The sequence below is a fragment of the Halichoeres trimaculatus genome, unplaced genomic scaffold, assembly GCF_033239565.1.
Source record: "Halichoeres trimaculatus isolate MK-OKI-2021-1 unplaced genomic scaffold, fHalTri1.1 fHalTri1_scaffold_7, whole genome shotgun sequence".
Lineage (NCBI taxonomy): Eukaryota > Metazoa > Chordata > Actinopteri > Labriformes > Labridae > Halichoeres > Halichoeres trimaculatus.
This window is the reverse complement of record NW_027437185.1, coordinates 29069682-29091112: the sequence shown is the minus strand read 5'-3', so window position 1 is coordinate 29091112 and position 21431 is coordinate 29069682. Positions and strand designations below refer to the sequence as shown.

The 21431-nt window shown below is 40.1% G+C and overlaps 2 protein-coding genes across 7 annotated transcripts; both read right to left on the bottom strand.

The window, feature by feature from the left end:
• Positions 1-35: 35 nt before the first annotated feature.
• nkrf (NFKB repressing factor) lies at positions 36-4389 on the bottom strand. 4 transcript variants are annotated; one of them, XM_074674007.1, is made up of 4 exons: positions 4146-4389; positions 4015-4058; positions 3498-3625; positions 36-2929 (listed from the first exon to the last, which is right to left on the bottom strand). In XM_074674007.1, exons 3-4 carry the CDS (start codon positions 3586-3588, stop codon positions 720-722), a joined length of 2301 nt encoding a protein of 766 aa, XP_074530108.1. In that variant the 5' UTR covers positions 3589-3625; positions 4015-4058; positions 4146-4389; the 3' UTR covers positions 36-719. The 4 variants fall into 4 exon arrangements, with proteins under 4 accessions (XP_074530108.1, XP_074530109.1, XP_074530106.1 ...); XM_074674008.1 differs by having other exon boundaries at positions 3498-3622; XM_074674005.1 differs by having other exon boundaries at positions 4015-4389.
• A 995-nt stretch (positions 4390-5384) lies between these two features.
• On the bottom strand, positions 5385-20608 carry septin6 (septin 6). Of its 3 annotated transcripts, none has more exons than XM_074673824.1 (11): positions 20504-20608; positions 18614-18728; positions 16589-16784; positions 15744-15930; positions 14230-14391; positions 13926-14022; positions 12221-12389; positions 11921-12053; positions 11638-11828; positions 10226-10276; positions 5385-6577 (listed from the first exon to the last, which is right to left on the bottom strand). In XM_074673824.1, the coding sequence occupies exons 1-10, from the start codon at positions 20531-20533 to the stop codon at positions 10273-10275; spliced, it is 1284 nt and encodes a 427-aa protein (XP_074529925.1). In that variant the 5' UTR covers positions 20534-20608; the 3' UTR covers positions 5385-6577; positions 10226-10272. The 3 variants fall into 3 exon arrangements, with proteins under 3 accessions (XP_074529925.1, XP_074529923.1, XP_074529924.1); XM_074673823.1 differs by lacking the exon at positions 5385-6577 and adding an exon at positions 6587-9382; XM_074673822.1 differs by lacking the exon at positions 10226-10276.
• Positions 20609-21431: the final 823 nt, after the last annotated feature.

The window sequence follows — 21431 nt, the reverse complement described above, 5'->3', positions numbered from 1 at the left end:
TGTCTTTGTCACTTTGTAAAGATGATTAAATCCAGTCTTTTGGTGGTTATCTATTTTAATTTATTCAGTATTTACATCTGTGAAAACAAGCAGACAAGTTAACGTTACTCACATTAATCAGCACATCTGACATTAAACAAAGATCACAGCTTTGATTTTTCTATCATGGATGCAGCTTGTAACATGATCTCCAGGTGTTAACGACATAGCAGGTATTGCTGAATAGAGACTACAGTGAGACTGGTACGGCTAGCTACAGTTTGACGATAATGCCTCTAATCCTTGTCTTAGAGAATCGACTGTCTACAATGTTCACAAACAAGCAGTAAAACGCTGCATAATCTGCCAGGTTCAGAACAGAGCCACAACAAAGTGGATTCAAGTGCCATGAATCATTCTTAACAAAAATAAATCTTGACATTTTGAGGATTATCAGAATATGATTAAGCACTGAACACAAACTTGTGCAAAAGTGAAACAGAAATGGGACATGGAATGCAAAGAGGCCAAAAAAGTAGTCCTCAACAGACCCTGGCAAAGCTTCAGTACATTTCATGGTAGAGTAATACAGAAATCACATGTGACAACAGAAGAGTCTTGTCTTGTGTTACATGTGTCACACAGATATAAAGCAGAAACACTTGGGTGTGCCTTATTCTCAAGTTCAACTAATGAACCTTTTTTTAAATCATTAACTGTAATTCTGCACTTCATGCAAACTAGTGAGAGGCCTGAGGTTTCACAAGCTCATATCGCCCCACCTGTCCTTCCTGTAGAAGCTGACCAATGAGCTGGTCTTTGTGTACTTTGCGGCTGACAATCAGAAACCGTTGTCGGCCCTGTCCATACGACTTGCTCCGCAGGCCGTACTTCTGAGATATGTGGTGGATCTGCTTTCGCTCATCATTGGTGAGGTCAGTGGAGAAACGGAGATCGTCCTGCCGGTCTGAACTGGCATAGTTTCGAATGATGTCCTCAATATCTCGTTTGCTAAGCTGGTTTCCAGTTTTGTCTGCGTCCATTCCTAACCCCTCTCTGGAGAACTGCTCCTTTACTCTGATTGGTTCAGCGATTCCTTCCCCATCACGGCCCAATCCACCTCCTTTCCAGCCCATCTTACGGAGCAGCTGATTTCCAATGTTATCTTCTTTAATCTCCTGCCTCTCCTCCTCTCCAGACCGAGCCAGGATCTGGGAGCGGGAAATAGCATCATTGTGACCCTCCTTTCTTAGGTTGGATTTGACCACTGCTTGTGTCTGCCTCAAAGTGGCTAAAGCTTCTTTTGCTGCAATGTGCTTGACTAATTTCTTGGGCCCAATTCCTGCTGCAACAAATTGTCCTTCCAAGTACACTTCACACCTCCAGCGGTGATCAGGTAAAACCGTGAACTTGTAGTCAGCAGTCACTTTGTTAAACTGAGCTGTGTCATTAATAATACAGATTGCATTGTCAGAGTTTTCAAGTATCACCAGCTCACTCAGGTGCTTCTTCTTTCCACTGTGTTGCCCGAATCTACTGGTTTCCATCTGATTTCCTCGGTGTGATTGTTGTCTTTGTGCCTGATTCATGCGAAGTTTCTTGACTGCCTCTTCAGCTGCTGCGTGCTTTGAGTTCTTTTTGGAGCCTGTAGCCTGTGCTACCAGCTCATCCTGCAGGTAAACACTGCACAGCCAAACGCTGCTATTAGGTAGCGGGTCGAATTTATAGTCGATCTTCATGCGATTAAAGGCTGCAGAATTGTTGAGTATGCAGATGGCATCATGAGCATTGTCCATCACCACAAACTCTGTCCAGTGCTTCCGTCTGTCAGGCTCATACTGACCCTTAGAGCTGGGTGTTGGCTTATCCTCAGGGTTGCGGAGGGCTGGTAAGAAGGCCGGGGTTGGGCTGTGGGTCTGGCACACAACAATGTCATTCACCATAGAGTGTCTGTATCTGCGCTGCACCACACGAACCTCGACCTGCTTCAGAAAGAGTTTCACAGCTTGCTCAGAGGCCCGGTCCCTTGCCCCATTTTTACTCCCAGAGTAACCTGTAGCAAGATAAACACCCTGACATCTCAGTTCACAGGCATAACCTTCTGTTGGCACTTTCCTGTTCTTCGGCAGGTCAGCCAGAGGAATATCTTTTAAGTTGACATAAATATACTCAGGATTAGTTTTGCAAGCCTGGATGCTGCGGCTCAGCATGAAATTATAGTTTGGCGAGTCACTCCCAGTCATGAACATAGGGTCCCTAAAAGCAACAGCTAATGTAGATGCTACACTAACAATCAGCCTTTGCTTCTCATCCAGTACTGATTGAGATATAGGAGCAAGCTGTGATGTACAGCTCGACTGTGATGTGGTGGGGCTGCTCCTGCCCGGACTGTTGTAGACCCTGCAGAACGGCCTGCTCGATGTGGGTCGGTCCTGATGGCTGTACCCCAAACCCTGACGCCCTGAATCCCAGCCACCTGACCTGCTTCCTCCCCCATAGCCGTTGTATCTCCCAGCCTGAGTATAAGCATCAGCATTCCGAGAGCTGTGGGCTTCATACTTGGCTACGTAGTCCTGCTGTGTTTTAGCCATGAAGTTTGAACTTGACCCATGTCCTCCGTATCCCAACCCACTTGTGCCACTTGAAAATACCTCTCTATCTCGGTCTCGATCCCTGTCCCTATGGGAACCCCAAGAGTCTGAGCTGTACGATGGCACTCTGTCAAAAGCAGGCCTCAGGGAGGCGGAGCCCTGAGCTCTGCTGGCGCTGCCATAGGAATCAGAGTCCCATTGTCTTGCACTGTACCCCTCATCCCTCCTGCCTTCTTTGTCATTCTCCTTCTCGTCAGCGCCAGTACCTACACTACTTCCACCGCTGACAAAGTGTACAGGCTCGAATCGAGGTCTAGAGCCAAATTTCGAAACAGGCATTTTCCTCATGGGCTCCTCTCCTGCAATGACATGACACAGGTTCACAGTAAGAACTCAAATATGACACAACTTTAAGCAAAATAAACTATAGTTCAGGAGTGGATCTAACGTACGTTCAATGAGTCTGCCTTCAATTGTGAAAACATTTTACAATAGTATTAAATGTACAAGGATCAAACAATCCAAAATCAAAAAGGATAGGAATGTCAATATATAATTCCTCCCTCAAACACTTAAATAAGAGGTGTGGAAACCCAAACAAGCATATTGTTCGATCAGTTTTACATTAAAACGGGAGGTTTTCAGTTAGTTCCCTGAGACTTCTAATAATTGAAACAATAAATCTATTAGTATAGCACTTTCAAAACAGGAGTTTAAAAAGTGCTTTAACAACAGTCTGGACATAAAAAAAGTACCACAAGCTTCAGCACAGAAAAAAAAAATAGATAAATAAAACAAAAGGTTTAAATCAGACGAGGTAGCCTTCAAAATACTGTAGTTTTATATGTCATATGAAGGTTATTTTCAATATTCAGGTTAATAAAGTTTGTTTCCTCATTGTCAGAAGCCCCAATGGTCAGCACTTACTTCCATCAGAAGAAAAAGGTCGCTTTTTTGCTTCAGGAGTAGGACGTGGATCAAAAGAGGGCATGTCGCCAGTATCAGTCCCTTCTGCCATCACCTGCACCGTCCAAATCAAAGCCGGGCCATACCTGCTGTGAAAGCAAAAGACTTGGATGAAACACGAGGTAAATGGATGGCATGAAAACCCATCATTCAAACTCCATCTGTGGTGCGTTTTTACACCATGCTGCCTACAGAGGACCAAAACAATCCGTGAAAACAAACACCACCTGTCGGTGGCATGACGTGCCATAACAATCAATAGAATATCTACTTTAACTAAAACATTGAAACGCCAGGAATTACATGAAAACGTTGGAATGCTGTAAAATAATTGTCAGCTTTGAGTGAAGAAACAAGTCTGTGACAGAGTGACGCAGTAGGCCGAAAGGGTCTATCTCTTACAGGCTAACGTGCTCAAAGGTAGCTTATGGATATCAACACTATGATACGTGATTTATTCATTGTGTAATGCTCTTACCTTTGGGGGTAGCCTTTGGTGAGGTTTATATCACTCTTCGAAGGCTGAGGGAGAGACTGAGTTCAATTTTACAGCCAGTCAGTTATCATTTCAGTGTTAGCATCACGGCTAGCTCGCTAACACAGCTTTACCTCAGAATGTCGTCATGGAGATAAGCTATGATTCTACATAGCCTTCAGAGTTATCGATAGTATACGGAAGTTAGGATCTGTTTTGTATAATAATCCCTGAGGGCAAGTCGACACCAAACTGCACGAGTCTTAAGGTAATCGTTCTTCTAACTCGTTAGCATAAAGCATCCATTTTCTGCTCCAGCTAAAGCAATCATGGCGTCTGACACCGCACTCCCCCATAATGCATTGCAGCCGCACAGCCCATAGCCCCAAGTACATCGGAGTGAACCACTTTACTCAACAAAATTATAAATTAACCCGCCCTGAAAGAGCGAAAAACACACATATGCCCCATGAAATGATACACCGAAAGTCGAGAAACAGTGGCGTTGTCTATGAGCGGCAAATAGAGAAAGAGGTGAGATTCAATAAGTTTGTACCGGTCACTTCCTTTACTAACGTATAAACTATGCGTGTAACTGAATCATTCAGTGCGGCGGCGCTCAACATGTCTTTCAACTTGAAAGTTTCAAGCACATGTGGTTCCTGTTAACCCTACTCGAAAAAGATTAAAATGTAAACAGAAACATTGTCAGCAGATAATGCAATTGCAAAATACACAATGCTTTACATGCATTCTATAAAGTTGGTATATCTATTCTTAAATGCAAATTGTATTTTCAAAGAATTAACTTATTTTTGTATTTTACTTATTACTAAAGATTATTTACTTATTAAGCTATAAAATCGAAAAGCTTCTTGTTTCAAATGATTTTTTTTTAAAGAATTATTCTATTGTTTTTTTATTCATTGTTTAGGCTTTTACATCATCTTTCAAAGAACACAGGTGTTTTATGTGATTTCCTTTAAGGTTAACTTACTTTGACACGTTCAGAGTCATGTTTAAGGACAAAGAATGTAGTAGATCTTTTTCTAGCCTTGTACAGTGAGTTAGACAAAATATCACAACAGACAGTTTTCAAACACATGGTTGTATCCAAAAAGTACCAAGAGAATACAGCTGACAAAAACACTTTTTTATTATTGTCATTTTGTAAAATTAAACAACTAAGAAAATGAAGTTTAATGAAGTTTTAAAAGGTGCAAAAAGTATACTAGTATTCTATACCAATGAAGGTATCTCACATTTTATAACAAAAAAAAAAAACACCTTGGGAGTTTATCTTAAACTTGAAGGAAATAGAAACATCTGCATCAACAAGGTAAATATCAAATATGTGAATGAAAGACAAAAGCTTTCGGAGTTTGGATCATATTTTTTTATTGAAAATGTACATCAATGGAATCAAACTAAAGTAAGATACTGAATAATTTGTGGTGTGGGAACGATTTTGACGACAAGAGGTGATGACTGATACTAGAAAAATGTATGGCATTTTCTGACACCAAAATGTTACTTTACACTCAGTCACATCCAAAGATCATAGGTAATAAACAACAAGTTTCCACTTCAATACACAAAATATATCCTTATAAATTATATAAATGCATGACTATTTTCTTTTTTTTTTTTCATACTCCCATCTGGGATTCGGATCAACTCCACCTTATACTAATATTTGGCAAAAAGGGAGCTGCAATCATAGGACAGAGCAAATATACATTAATAATAATAATATTATGCACCATTTGAAGAAAACAGCAATGATGTTGAAACATAATGCAAACCAGAGTTATTGGGGATAAAAACAAGCAGGTCAAAGTCCACAGCGGCAAATAAATAAAAAGATGCATGCAAAACAAAGAGTAGCCTGATGAGTACTAAAGCACATGTGTAATAAAAGGCCATGACATGTGACCTCCATGGTATTCAACAGTGACATGTAAACATGGGCACCATCGAATCAAGTGTAAAGGAGAAATATTGCTTTGGCGTCTGGGTGATTATGACTCATGTAATTTTGCAGATTTTCATTCCTAACTGAAATAGTTTAAAAAACATGACTACCTATTAAACCTAGCAAGTGCTTCTATCTTTGATGGTTTTCAATCAGCAAACCTTTATGTTTGAGCAGTTTTATTATTTTTTAAATTCTGTTCAGTCTTTCTAGAAAGATGAGTGCATAGTGCAGGTCATTGCTATTTTGTTTCAAGTAAAGATCAAGTAATGATTTTACAAATGAGTCCAAAAGATGTGTGAGCCCCAGCTGATGACATCCATTAACTACAAGTGTCTCTTTATGTACATTAAGACATTAAAGCAGATTTAAAGTGTGCCCGGTTCCCACCCTGCCTGGGTGAGCTTTTTAAGGTGGTCAGAAATACCATGCGAGTCCACATAAGGCCATATTCAACAAAAGGGGGGATGCCGTAGGGAGAATAAAAAAAGGATTGAATACAGCGAGATAAAACAGGAGGAGGTAAAGGGTGCTTAGTTCTTGCCGAAGCTGCAATCCCCTCTTCAGGCGGTCAAGACAGATTAAAAGAAGCTAAAGAGACAAAGAGAGAGAAAGAGAAAGCGGGCAGTTAGAGGTAAAAGTGGCAAAGCAGAAACACTGTCAAAAAAGTCAAGCTTAAGATTTAGAAGTGCATCTGATAACAGGGAGGAAAGAGATTTAAGTTCGAAGATCATGAAGACAAAGTTAGACCTTGATCACCCTGTTTTCAAAGTAACTTTAACAAGCCTTAAAAATCACTGATCACACAGAAAAATAACACTGAAATGAAGCAGTGTAAGTCCATGTGGGAGTAATTACCACATAAATATATAATAAACAAATAAGTGCTTATATATTCCCATGAAGCTCAAGTGGAAAAGATGTTAGTCACACAACAAAACAGTGCACATATATACACAAGCAGAGGCAATGATTAGACAGATTGCCGAGTGCGAGGTTAAAGCTGCAGCAGCTACACACTGATCATCGTTATAGCAAAGCAGGTAATGATTAAGAAACCCTGAAGGATGGGGGTCCACAAAGCCTCTGGTCACATATGAGGTACTCAGTACCCACAAAGGGCTGGTTGGCTGAGGACCTACTCAGTGCAGAGCCAGGGATTACTGCAAAGAAGAGTGAAACCACACAGACCAGTAAGCAGGGGATAAAGAGAGAGGGAAAGGCTTTTCTTTTGATGCGTTTTGACCTGAATGTCATGGAATTTATTTGTTTTAATGTCTTCATTTCTAAGACAGTTTTCAAAATGAGAGCAGCATTGAACCTTGCATTGGTAAAAACAAAGAAATAACTAGGGTCAGAAGATTCCCAGTGAATCATTTTACCTGATTTACCTGAACAAGCAACAAAAAAAAATTAACCAAGACTCAAGAACACACTCTTCCAGAAATAAAAAATCAAGGTTGAGAATTTCTCTACACTTGGTGTTGTGGTGTCGATATTTATTTACCATCACCAACTTGTCACCACCCAAAATAAGCAGCCCCACCCTTCAGTTAGCACCATGTTAGACATTCCTCATACACAATGATTATGGCCACAGGTGAAACATTTGGTGAAAAATTGGCCTTTATTTTTTCTTTGAGATTATTTTGTTCTTTAAAATAACATGGACACAACCAGCACTTGTCCTTGCAGGACAACAGACATCATGGTGATCAAATGTGCCTTCATCATTCGAAGTAAAAAAAAAAAGAAAGTTACAATTGCACTGACAACAATATTATATACTCACTTCGAAACGTCACATTTGTTTGTATAAAAAAGTGCAAATGTGAAAGCTGTAGCATGAGTTTGGCACTCAACACGTGACAATGAATGAGGTATGGGAGAAGTGGTAGAGAGATTAGGCTCACAACTGCTCATGCATCAGGGTAGAGTGAAACAGCATCGCCTGGGGACATCACGCACAAATTAAGACTCAGGCCATGTCCACACGAAACCGTGTATCTGGGAAGCTGCATTTTTTTTTTACGTTTACTCCTGCCATCCACATGAATCTGCAGTTTTAGATAACTAAAAACAAGGTTTTCTAAAACTCCAACAAAGTGAAATATTTGGAAAACTCTGCTTTCATGATTTCATGTATACTCTGGGAAACATTTTTTCGGTTCTCAAACGTCACAGCTGAATGACGGGGGCTCATTCCGATTGGCTGGCACAGGTTTTTATGCCTGAAAAACTCAGCCAAATATGTGTTTGGCATGCCTGGAGCCACACTTATTGGTGGAGTTTTCTGATGCATGTGGGCCAAGGTGTTTTTAAAAACTAATGAGGGGGATATTTGTATTTGAAAATACCTGGCTAGGTATGGACAAAGCCTTAGCGTAAACCTGGCAGTAAAAATAGCAAGTCTAGGTTCAAAAGTTGTAAAAACATTAGATCAATTCAGATTTTGATTTAATCTTGCACATAACTGCATTCTGTGGTTATTTGTCATTACTAAAACAGTTTAATCTTTCCGGTCAGGACTCATCAGACTGTTGAAGTTTTTCAACACACTGTGTTTCTACTTCTGCAAACTCTGTAGCAACACAGCAGTAATTCAAAGTGTTTGCAACAGGGATGGCTAATTAAAAGCTGAGCTAAGCATAAACAAGACTGTGATAGTTTCATTTTGCAATTAAAACTACCTGTTTGCGCTAAACCACACTTCCTGTTAAAACCAAAGCTGTGCTGCTGCAAAATAAATCACGACTGAAATCTCACAAATGAAAGCTTCCACTTTAAACTAACAAAATAATATCAAACATTAACCAGCATCTGCACATCTGTAGTTCCTAAATTTGAGAGTAAAAACTCCATTAGAAAGACTTTCATCTCAGCCTAGATCTCTTTGTGCATCACTCACTTTACATGCTTGTAAATCAGTCCACATCTGTTTCAGTTCGTTTAATGTATTTCTTTGTTCACATATGTAAACACACTGACCCAGTGTCTGATGCATGCCTCACTTTACCCTTGGTACATTTCTGCCCATCACAACAGTGGTCATGAATGTTAATATCAAAAAAGGCTCACTCTGTCATGCAAAGAATCACTGAATATTAAACAAATATGGAATGCATTTAAAGGAAACTTCTACACAGAGACAAGCTGAATAACTGCTTGTGGAAAATATCCAAGAGACAAGCATTATTCAACATCAGAAACAAAAAGTCAAACTGCTAGCCCAGCGTCTTCCAGAGAGCAGGGTGTGGGGCATATGGAGGGTTGAATTATGGGTTTGGGTGAGGGCGAGTTGGGGAAGGGGAACTATAAAAAAAAGGATGATGGGGTTGAAACTCATTCACAGCAGGATGGCCGCAAGGGAGCACTTTTTTCTACAGGAACCCTAAGCTGGAAATGAAAGAGAAGGGCTGTTATTGCTTTCTTTTGAGTTAAAACATCATTACAACACACGTGCATGCACACACTGTTTCACATCTGTAACATCACATTAATATCAGTGAGCAGATGGCATTTAAAGGAGACCGTGCTCTCAAGGAAACCTACAAAGAGTATGGAGAGGTTAGGATTGCTAGTGCAGTTGTGTTATTCTTGGAAACTACATATTTTTCGAGGTTTGGTCCTGCCATCGAATGTGAAACACTACATGTGACTGTCTTCCTTGTTGTACAGTATCTTGCAGCTTGTTTTCATCTATCTCCAAATAGACTTGAACTCGAGGAGTTTACAGATTGTGAGGCAGATGTTTTCTTTCTCTTCTCTCCCAAGTGGTTCAGCCTAAACAACATCTCTCTCTGTGGATTTGGCTCTTATATCAACTCACAAGGGGTGGGGGTGGGTAGTCATATGGTTCGAGATCAAGAAAACATGTCATCTCTATGAACAGAGATGGGCCCTGAGGCTGTTGGCTGCTCCATAGTGACCTGTTAGTCTCAGCCCGGCCTTGAATGTGCTCTTTGTGTGGCAGCAGGGCCATTTGAGGAAAGACTTTTGGAGTGCTACAATAAAATAGGACTTTTGTGAATTTAAAGAGGCAGATGGGGTGGTCCGTCAAAAGTGTGTGTGGTGAGCTAATAAGCCAGTTGATTTAGGAGCTGGCACATGGAGGGTAAGCACTGAATCATTTTTTTCCTAAAAAGATTTAAAAACTGAGATTTGTCTCGTCAATTATTGAAGTCTAATATAAATTTGCAGAATGTTATGGTTGAGCAGCTCAAGAGGCAGGAGTCTTACCAGGAAAGGTGCCTCATGCAGCATGCAGCAAGTGAGGGTTGAAGGAGTTAACTGGAAAACATTATGGATGCAGCATAGGTGACACATGCATTTACAGGACAGATTCACATCTTACAACAAGCAGTAATCAGTAGCTTTGTCTTCTGGGAACTGAAATATAAACTGATATAACCCTTTTTCCTGCAGACTCCAGGAAAAACATTCTCATTGTGGAAAAAACTGTTATGTAACTAAAAAAGTAAACACTGAGGCTTGAATATGAATGGAACAGACAGTTTTCAATCAGTGACCCACGGACAGAGCTAAAGATGAAGCACTGCTGCCCCCATTGGAAGAGGAATGGTCCAGACAGAGATCATGAAAAGAGAAGAAGTGGCTGTGAAGGAAGGACATTAATAGGGAAGGAAAAAAAATAAAGCAACAAGAACCTTCTCAGTGCAAGTGTCTTCTTCCTTTTCTAACAGGCACGGCGTCACATCAGCTTCAACACAAAACCAGGAGTCAATTACCAGCATGAAGGTACCGACAATTTCAACAGAACACTTCAAACATACTCAGAAACTCTTCAAACATGCTGTAGAGATTTAAAACTGATGTGAACTCTTGGGGCGGAGTCTAAGAGAATTATAGCAATTAAAAAAAGAGACTTCAAACTGTGGAGTGATTAAAACCAGACAAGTGGACGACAGCAGATATAATGGAACAGAGGAAAACTGTCCGATCATTTTATGAGACTTTTATGATCTGTGATAAATTATTACAAATACAAGTGTCCAGCAATTGTTAACAGAGTTGAGCATCAAAGTTGTTTGTAAAAAAATGGGCTTTTAATTTAATGATGTGTTCTGGTGAAACCACCACTGACAACCCTTTCTAACATTTGGAAACTGTTCAACTATTTAGATGAGGTTGCAGTTCATCATTCTCTCTGTCTGCTCTGCCCTTCTTATTTTTCCACATTAGTGATTATTTATGAATCTGCCTAGCTCTTAAAATTCTTTGTTGTTATGTGGAGGGCAGAGTGGAGCATTCATGTGCCTCTGCTGAGCAAACTAAGTGTCTGAGAAAGGCAGTGGATAGACTAAACTACAAATTTCAAGTGGGTTATAATATGAGGGGGATAGAGCGTTGATAAATTCTGAGTGTAGTGGAAAGAATGCTGATGGATTTACACCTTTGTACAAATAAAGCTTCAAAAAACATCACTATATTATCAGCCATATTTGTCTGCTGATGTGTAACACAAATCTTTGGACAAAGCTGAAATAATTTCCTGGAACATTAGTGTAATAAAAAAGTGACCTTGTTCCTCCCACGTTATCCAACTAGAGGTCGTCTTCTTGACCTGTGACGTGAGACTAGAAATGAAAGGAAGGAAGGAAGTGAATAGTAAGAAAGAGAACAATACTTACTTTTTCCTCTCTTTGTCCCTCTTGAGTGTGGTGGAGCCCCCTGCCTGCTGCGCCTGGTTCTGCAAGAGCTCTGCAGCAGTCTTTTTCTGTTTGAACATGTTCAGCTCGTCATCCAAGGACTTCTTCTTATCCTCCAGTTTCTTTTTCTCGTCCTGGTGAAGCTTCTTCAAGCGGTCAAACTTCTCATGCAACTGTGCAGGAACAGCAAAGGATCGAAGGTTTTACATTAAACTAAATAAAGAGCAGAGATTTTCTCACAGAGAGATTCGTGACCAGATTCTACCTCTTTCTCTGCCTCTTTGAGCTCAGCCTCCTTCTCTTTGACTCTCTGGACAAACATTTGCCTCATCTCTTCTTCTTTTTTCTGCAGCTCGCCCATGAACTCATTCCTCTTTGCTTCATAGGTCTCTTGAAGACTGAAGAAGAAAGCCACGGGAGAAAGCAATTACCAACAGAGGCATTAGGCTAAACTGGCACAGGATAGTGTAGAGTAAAAAGGTTCAGATAAGAAAATTCAATGCATTATAATGCAGTAACAAGACGATGAAGTGGGGAGGATTTCCAGCAGCCTCTCATTCACTACCTGAAGGGCTTGCTGTCAGGATCAGTGTCCTTAAAGCCCATCTCCTCCAGTTTGCAGCGGCGATAGAGCTCATAGTGACGTGTGTGGGTCTGCTCTCGCAGGTCTTCCATGTTCACTCTGATCAGCATTTCTCGCAGTTTGACAAAATCGCAATGATTCTCATTTTCAACTGCAGGAGAGACAGGGAGACACACACCAAAGTTACACATCAGATGCCAACCTGTTCTTTGAGGATTATGTAACATTGAATAAGTGAGCAGGAAAATTCAACATCAGCATCAGTTAACCTTAAGATTAGTAACAAGTATCAAATACCAACTATTAAAATCAGAGGGGATTTCTCTCTGACAGTTTTAGACCGACACAGAACAGTGTTCATGTCCTGTGGCTTGTTTATTGATTCTGTTGGTGGACACAGTGATGCCACAGATCATGTGAGTACACATGCACCCAATTTTAGATGGAGCCTAAGGACAGAGTTATTATACAGAGCCATCTGTAAGCTTTGGGACAGAGATGGGGCTTTTTCATGGTTTTTGGCTGCACTCCACCACATTGAATTTTGTATGAAACAATAGCTGTGAGGTTCAAGTGCTGACTGTCACCTTTAGGGAAATAGTGGGGTGTTGATACTGGGTAAATAAGCAGTGTAAAAATTCAAGATGTCTTCCCCCAAGGGGCAAAGTTGCATGAAAAGGGGAACACTTTTTTACACAGCTCACTGGCTTTGAGTGTAAACAAGCTAAATACAAGCCACAGACAACGTTAATTTAACATTATAATTAGGATCAACTTGATATGCATTTTTGGCCCCCTATTCCACTTTTTAGTATTGAATATCTGCTGATAAAGAGTCCCAATCCAATATTTGGATGTTCTGATAAGAGGTAAGAGAAAAGCCCTACCTTTTTAAAATTTGTGTTTTAGTGATAATGAATACTAAAAAAATAAGAGGAAAAAAAATATTATTGGGCTTATTCTTTTTAACTCAGTCCAGCAGGTTTTGCTGGAAAAAAAACCCATCTATTTTATATGATCTCTTTGAGACCCCTGAACTTGTGTGCTTGCCACACAGTATGCTGAAATCAGAGGCTGCTTTGAACACAACCCTCACAAGAGTGCGTGACTCTTGGTGGTGGACCATGGCTGGGGGATGTAGCACTCCCTCAAGGAAATTTATCTTTTCTTAGAAAGCCCAGAAACATTGGTCCAGCCTGACAACACCCTCATGTGCAACATTGCTTTTAAGCTATGTGCTGGATGAGCCAAGCCCCTGCAAGCCATTAAAGACCACCCACACATACAGCAGAGAACTACAGTCTGAGACTGGAAAGTATCATAAAGCTGAGTTGTGTGAGTTCAGCTTGTTTACTAGAACACTGTGAAAACTGAAACTGCTCTCCGTTTAGAAAACATTACAAACTATGTTACAGATCAATAAAGTAAGTCGATACATCTGAATCACTGTCAGTGACGTAATGTGTCCAAATACGTACAAGCTAAGGGCTACTACAGCTCACACTGATAGTACGATTGCTGCAGGGGGTGCTGCAGCTGACTGAGGTTATATAACTGGTTATCAGTTAGTTTGTGGCCTCTGATGCAGCTGAGGAGGAATATGAGAGGAGAGAGAAGCTGTAGCAGCTCTGCTGGGATGTGAGGGAGGGCGTTCTCATTTCCTGTTCAAGACGTGGCCTTGCCTTACCCTGCACTGTCCCCCAGGGGTACTGCCGAGCCTTCACCATCTTGTTCCCAATCTTCACTTCCTCTGTGCTCCCCACTACAGCGAAGGGCAAATGGCTCTGTGGAGGAAAACAACAACGGTAAACCTCTTAACACAACTGAAAGCTCTGTAGACTCTCCTCAATCTCCTCCCCAAAGCAAATGCAGACTGTACATTACAAACTAGTATTAACAGAAACCATGAAATGCAGAGAGATTTGCAACCTTTTATCAAAACATAAAGTATACACTGTTTTAAAAAATATGTCTATGATAAAACCTCTTACATTCATGGTGGAGTTGATCTCAGCCACAGACTCGTCATCAGTGGGGAACTGGTAGATCTGTACTCCATTGCTGACCAGCTCACTTGTGATTTTGATTTTGAACTTTGCCAGTTCACTCTTGGAGATGGCGTCTGACTTGGCAACGATTGGAATGATGTTGACCTTCAGAATGAGACATGACAAAATGACAATGTGCAGACAATGCTTTTCAAAGAAGAAGCTACATATAGAAAAGCTTACTTTCTAGGTCAGACAGATCGTCCTGTGGTACAGCCATAAGACGCCAAAATCTAATTATTGAGCACAAGTTACGGCTCAAACTTGTCACAGGTCAAATAACAGAGTTAAAAGCACTCTTTTTCTATGAATGTTACACTACTGCCCGACACCAGATTTCCAAGGGTGTCACAAAAAAGTTGAAGTACATTTTCATAAAATCTTGTTTTTTCTCATCACTTTTTACATCCCAGTATCTCTCTCAAGCTGCACAGCTTCTGCAAGTTGGGCTTTCTGCACTGCAGACAATTCAACTTTATTAAGCACAGAGATATAAATAGCAAATGCAGCAGGGAGCAGAAGGTTTCTATCTCCTGCTTGAGATCTCTTAAAAGCTCTCCAAACTTGTTGATAGGCTGACAAAGTTGACCAAAAATTCTAAGCTGTGTCAAAAAAGTAGAATGGAGAGGGAGGAGTAGGGGAAAGCAGGCAAGGTGGTAACAAAGAACTAACTGAAGAAGGATAATAAATGAGGCTCTCACTCCCACACAACTTGTTTCTGTATTTCCGGTAGCTTTTCTTATTGAAGGGTACTATCCCTGATGTGAGGATCATGTGAACACATGAGAACAAAATACTTAGTCTGATGATGTTTTATTGTCTTGCTTGCGGGACTGCAGTTAAGAAAGTACTTGAATGCACCCTCAGGTGAAAATGTAAACAGAGGAGGCTCTGCTCTGGATGAAGCTGTTGTAAGTGGTTGCCAGAGGGCACAGCTGCTCTGGCAAACACTGAGCAGACTCTTTGTACAAAAGCCAGGAGGTCCATGCAAATGAGCCGCTGTGGTGGGGACCTGACTGAGAAACGAGAGACTGCATTTCACAGCTGACCGACACTGAGACTGGAGCCACTTTGGATGCAGGCAGATGGCCTAGAAAGGGTTTGCGATCCATGACTGGAGCAGATAGATTCAATGGTGCAAACAGAAACACACTGCTGCTAAAAGATTTACCTCCAGTGTGAATCAATGATATGATAGTTTGTTTCTTCAAGCTCAAAGGAATTATGCAATAGCTTTTCTTTTACATCACTCTGCTGCTGGGGGGATACAGTACTTACCACCAGACTACAAGAATGGATTGCTTATAATTGATTAATATGATGCTTAATACAGAAAAAGTTGCAGTTTAAGCCTAATACCAGCTGGAACTGGTGGAAAGTAGACAGATTTTAAAGTGGATCTGCAATCCAGCTGACATCCAGTCCACAAAAAAATTATGCTGAATCTCCAAGCTCACCTTGCTGTCAAGCTTCTTCATGGTCACCAAGTCAAGAGATTTGAGCGAATGCCCCGTGGGAGCAATAAAATACAGGCATGCGTGGATCCGAGTGTCGTGGTAGCTGTGTAGCGTGCGCTTTATCTTCAGCTCTTCCTGTAAGTATGCCTCAAACTGGGCGTCAATGAACTCCACAATGGGCTTGTAGCTGTAAGAAAACAGACAAACAGGAAAGTTTGACCTTTTCCTTTGTATTTTGTTTGTTAAAACAAAGACCCAGTAAACACTTGGTTTTCACTGGACTCCTCCAAGTTTCCATTTACTATTTACATCTTGTCTGCCATTTGAAAGCAACCTCTAAGCTTATCCTTGTATTAGACTAAATTTTACAGAATTTACCTCTGAATAGACAAAAATAATTTATGGACATTTCATATTTATGTTTATTTTCTATTGGATGACACAGTTAGAATTTCAGCACTAAATGTAAATTTCAAAAGGGAAACGAACAAAAAGAAAACAGAAGATATTTCTGACTTCAAGGATTGAAGTCTATAACAATCATGTACAGGCATCCACTACACAAACACACAGCTAGTGTAAACACTGTCAGATGTTATGCTAGCGGTTGCTCACATGGCTATGATTAGGAGTCTGTGCAACATGCAGCAAATCCACATTATTTACTTAGTGATTGGCAATCTGATACCGAACAAAGTGCAAAACCTGGAAAAGCCTTTTCATTACACAGAGCTTAATCACTCTGATTAACTGTGGATTGCTGTTGTTGCTTTCAAAAACAAAGAAGTGTACAACAAAAACTTGTTTTCGTAGACTATCAAAGGCTCAACACCTGACTGCTTTACCTGTCTTCCTTGTTTATTTGGTCACCAAAGCCCACAGTGTTCACAACGGTAAGTTTGAGGCGCACGTTACTCTCCTGAAGTTCATAGGTGTTGGACTTGAGCGTGACCCCTGGCTGGTTGTGCTGAGTGGGCTCGCCCTCAAACTTGGTGTTGAACAGCGTGTCCATCAGGGTGGACTTCCCCAGACCCGTCTCGCCTGACAAGACAAAATCAATTCCATTATTGATTCCTTCTGTTCATTTAAAAGCCATGGAGTATTTTTAATACATTAAACTGACCTCTTCTTCTCTTAACTTTACCACATGCTTCCAAAGCAACAGAAATGTAACTGACCCAGTTAATTTTGTTAGCATCTGCTATTCTCATGCTAACTAGACATTTTGATTGACCCTTGTTTGCTGGAACAAAAAGGAGTCAACTGAATTGAGGGCAGTCTATATGTGACATTTTAAAAATGCTTTAAATACATCATATCATTTTAAAAGCTAGCAGACATAAAAAAGCAGAAATAGCTGCTTAGCTGCAGATGTGTTCTGACGTCCGTTTACTGTTCGAGGCTGTCAGATGACTCAGATACAGAGCTCCCTCAGTAGAAAATTCTATTTATATTCATCACAGCCTGACCTGCACTCCACGCATGGGAACCCATTTTTGTATATCTCACCATGTTCCTAATTCCCAGTCTTTACCTCAGAATCCAAAATAAGGGTCAGATCATAGTCCCTGAGCTGCTTTAACCCATTATGCTTTAAGGGCAATTTGGCTTCCTTTTAGCCAAACTGACATCCAAAGAGAAGAGGATTCAAATCAAACCTCCTGAAGTCATAAATACCACAGAAGTGTGATGAAGAAACATAATCGCATGCCTTTGCTCCATTTTGATTTAGCACCACTTGAAAGCACAATGCATCTGAATCACATGACAGCAATTCAACATGACATCAAAGGATGTTGGTAGTTTCCTGCATCATTTCACCTCCATATTTGCAGAAACTACAGCAACAATATGAAGTAAGAACGACATTCCTGTCATGGTTCAAATAATGAAACACATTTCTGTTTGTCTTTTTAACCTCTTGATTCCACACAAATATAAAAAAGGCTGAGTAATATGTCTTCCAGCTTGCAGATAAGCCAACACTATGACACTAAAATGGCAGTAGGGAAAGGAGGCAAGAGCTGTGACCAGACTTGAGAACAGAAACACAACAAAGCAGTATCTAAGATGAGATTGTAAGAAAAAGAACTCATTTAGTTAAATCTGAACAGAAGAGAAAAATGTAAAACTGTGGCAAATGAAATTTCAGTGCTTTCACATATTTCATATTGGTGAAAGAGATAACAATACAAGCTACATCTTGTAGCTTCAAACTCTAGGCATTTTAATATTCAGGCAGCACTTCCTAATATAACTTGGAAAGTACTAAATTAATAAATGTATTATCACTATTATTAAATGCAGGAAAAAACAGAAGCCTTTCATTTGACGGCAAGCTAAAACAGTACCACTTACTTTATCTTAAAAATTGCCAACCCAACCTTTCTTTAATCCAGAAACTAGGTTCATCTTTATAAACCTGTGAGTTTATTGCAGTACTGCTGAATTAGATCTCATTAGTTTTGCTTTGTGCACATTATAAACAAGGAACTGAATATATGCCAGTGAATAACTGCTTAATAAAGCTAAAGAGACTTGATTCACCAGTAAAAACTGAATGCATTGGCACATATTCTTCATTGCCTGACCCTAAAAAGGAGCTTTCTGTTAGTGCATAGCAATCAAACTCAAAATAAATCCTATTATATCTACTAAATGTCACCAGTTGCCTCTGAATTTTCTAACTCAACAAAAAGCATCTTCGAAACAACCACAGCTGACTGGCCAAAGGGAATCTCAGCCGGCCAAATGCTCAACAACATGCTTTGTATCTTGTGGAAAAGCTTGACTTTCACTGAAGCAAATAAGTCGTCTCTGAGCCAAAGAGGAGAGAGGAAGTAAAGCATTTTCACGCATGACACACTCACCGACACAGAGGATGTTAAAACAAAATCCGTGGTTGACAGACTTATTGACCAGCTGGTCAGGCATGCTGTCAAAGCCAACATGGCCGGCTAGAGGGACAGCACGTGCACCTTCACCCTAAAAACAAGAAAAAACAACATTAGATACATACTGTATATCAAGCACTTTGCATGTTATGCTGAGCTACATACAACGTTAAACATAGCATACACCTCTACGCTTTTAAAACACATGATTCTCAAAAATTACCCCTACAGCTTAGCAAAACTGTTTAGCAAAATATAAATATACTACCACAATTTCATCCATATTCAAAATGCTGTGACTGATTTCAGGTGCCGAGCAGCTGGCTTCCTGTTTCCTGAATTCTAACTCTCACCACAGACGAGACTGTTACAGACTGTCATGTACATATAAGGAAAACAACTGAAGTTGAAAAACACTGGAGGGTTTAGAAATTAATACAGCATTTCAAAGCAGACTGTTTTGAAATCAAGAAAGTTGCAAATAAAAGCCAATGAGTTTGATCAGTGCAGTTATTTTTTGTGACTTGTGCTGCTACCTCTGTTGAACTCTTAAACTCCTCAGGGGCTGATTTATCTCCTCTTTCTGCCGTGAGCAGTTTATCTCTGAATAACAGTGACATAAACACTAAGGTGTAAAAGCACTGCTGCTACATGTGCGTGGGGGTGTGCTGCCTCAGCCAAGCATCTCCATCTCTGTGAATTTCTTTTCTGTGGTGCATATCTACATTTATGAGGTGCAGGAAAGAAAAGAATTTAGATTATACGGCTAAGAAAGGCCTCTCAACCAGCTAAACCTCAGCCAACCACCTATTATGTGGCTTAGCATAACACAACATTTCTTTCCAGAGTGGACTGGGCTTTGAGAGGAAAACATTCAGTTTGTGGGTCGATTTAAAATAACAAAACAAGCTGATGGTGCTGGACAGTTGTGGTAGTTGAAATAGGGTTTAAACAGCTGTGGGAGTATTTGGAAACCTCGGGGTAATGTGACTGGACAAACAGCTTTTCCTCTTCAGCTGCAAGTGCAACATTCCTGAACCCCATCCTTCATTTCAAGGCACTCACAGCCAAGTTACACACAGTGGGTTTTCATTCATTGAGCCGCAAAGGGATATCAAACTGCAAAAGCTTGCTATTCTGAGCACTCTCTCTGGGTGTAGTGGCTTCCTTTTTCCATCCCCTCTAACAAAAGCCAGGAAAACTTTACGCAAGCTTTTCAAATTGCAGGCCTATATGCCTATAAACGGAAAGAATCTGTTTTGTCCATATTTTCAATGCACATCAGACAACGCCCGACTGGAAGTTAACGGAGCTAACATGAAATAACATAACGGAAATGACTTGAACACCGTGGCTGTGCTGAAATGGGGGCGTTCAGAATGAATGGCCTAGAGATGGCTCGCTAATAGATTGTCGGTTAATAAAGCTAATAAGGGGCTTACAACACAGTATTTTCTACCGTTGCAGCATCTGCAAATAAGAAATAGGACTCAGGAAACTGACTGCATACGAAAACGGACACTGAAATGAAAATGTTAAACATATTGCTGTAACAATCGAACAGCCTTGGGCCTGCCTGTACCAAAAAAGATTTAACATAATCTAAAAACAAAAAAAATATTTGCAAAAACAAACATTCACCATAAGTCCCTTTTGTTCGGCAACGGTTCCGTGAATTAAGGATGAAATATAATCACGTAAAACGGTTGGTGACGACCGTTAACAGGGGACGCCTAAACGTAGTCGAAGTACAGTACATTTTATAATGCTCATATAATATATTCGATACAACTAGGACTAGACATGCATTTTAAAAGGTGTGAGTGGACACTAACAATAGAAACCTGAGTAAAATAGCCTACTCACCGCTTGTCTCGCTATCTCCGTTGACGCCATGGTAGTAACTGTTAGCCGGCAGATGAACCCTCTACTGCTCTCTGTGTTTAGCAAGGGGAGCTACACCGTTGGAGTTCATCGAGGAATGACCCATTTGGTATGTTCCAACGGGCTATACAAACGTAACATACTAACGCAATACTGAAAAGGCTCTGCTGAAATTCTATACTGATTATGAATATCCATAACTTCCGTTTAGTCGTCAGCTTGTGATCCAATATAGAAAGTAAGGATTAGTATTATTTGAAAAGAAAAATACGGGCTCCCCCACGAGCATGCCATAATAGTTTCGTCTAGTGCAAAGGAAGTAAACCCCACTAAATGAACGTTACAAACTGATAAGTGTCTGAAAATGAAGTTTAGTCCACGATTGTTTTTCATGCTACAATGTAAAAAAAAAAATCCAGTTTGATGTCTAAGAAAATTTAATCCGTACCACATTTGCAACACAACTTTTGGTGTAATAAAAAGATAAAAATAAAGAATATATTCTTTCTTGCCATTTTTTTAAATTTATAAACTCTATTTACAATAAATTTACATGATGTGATGTTGTAGTGTTCCTGAATGTAAATGTTCCATTTGGCAATCTTTTTGCTTATTTATAACTGAAATGATTATGTATTCAACGGTTCAATAATCAGGATAATAACTAAGATAAGTTTAAAATATTGTGTGCCCCCCAAAATTAAGATAAGTATTTAAAAAAGAGAGTTAGTAATAAAGGCTCATTATTGGTTTTTCATCGTGATTCACGAGTTTGGATCGAACGGTTTTATATTCATGAGCATGGCTGATTATGGTTTGCATTTGCTTTATATCACTGAATGAATTTGTCTTTAAAATAAATTAAGAAGGCGAGTAGACTAGAATAGAATAGATAATAACCAGTTAAATC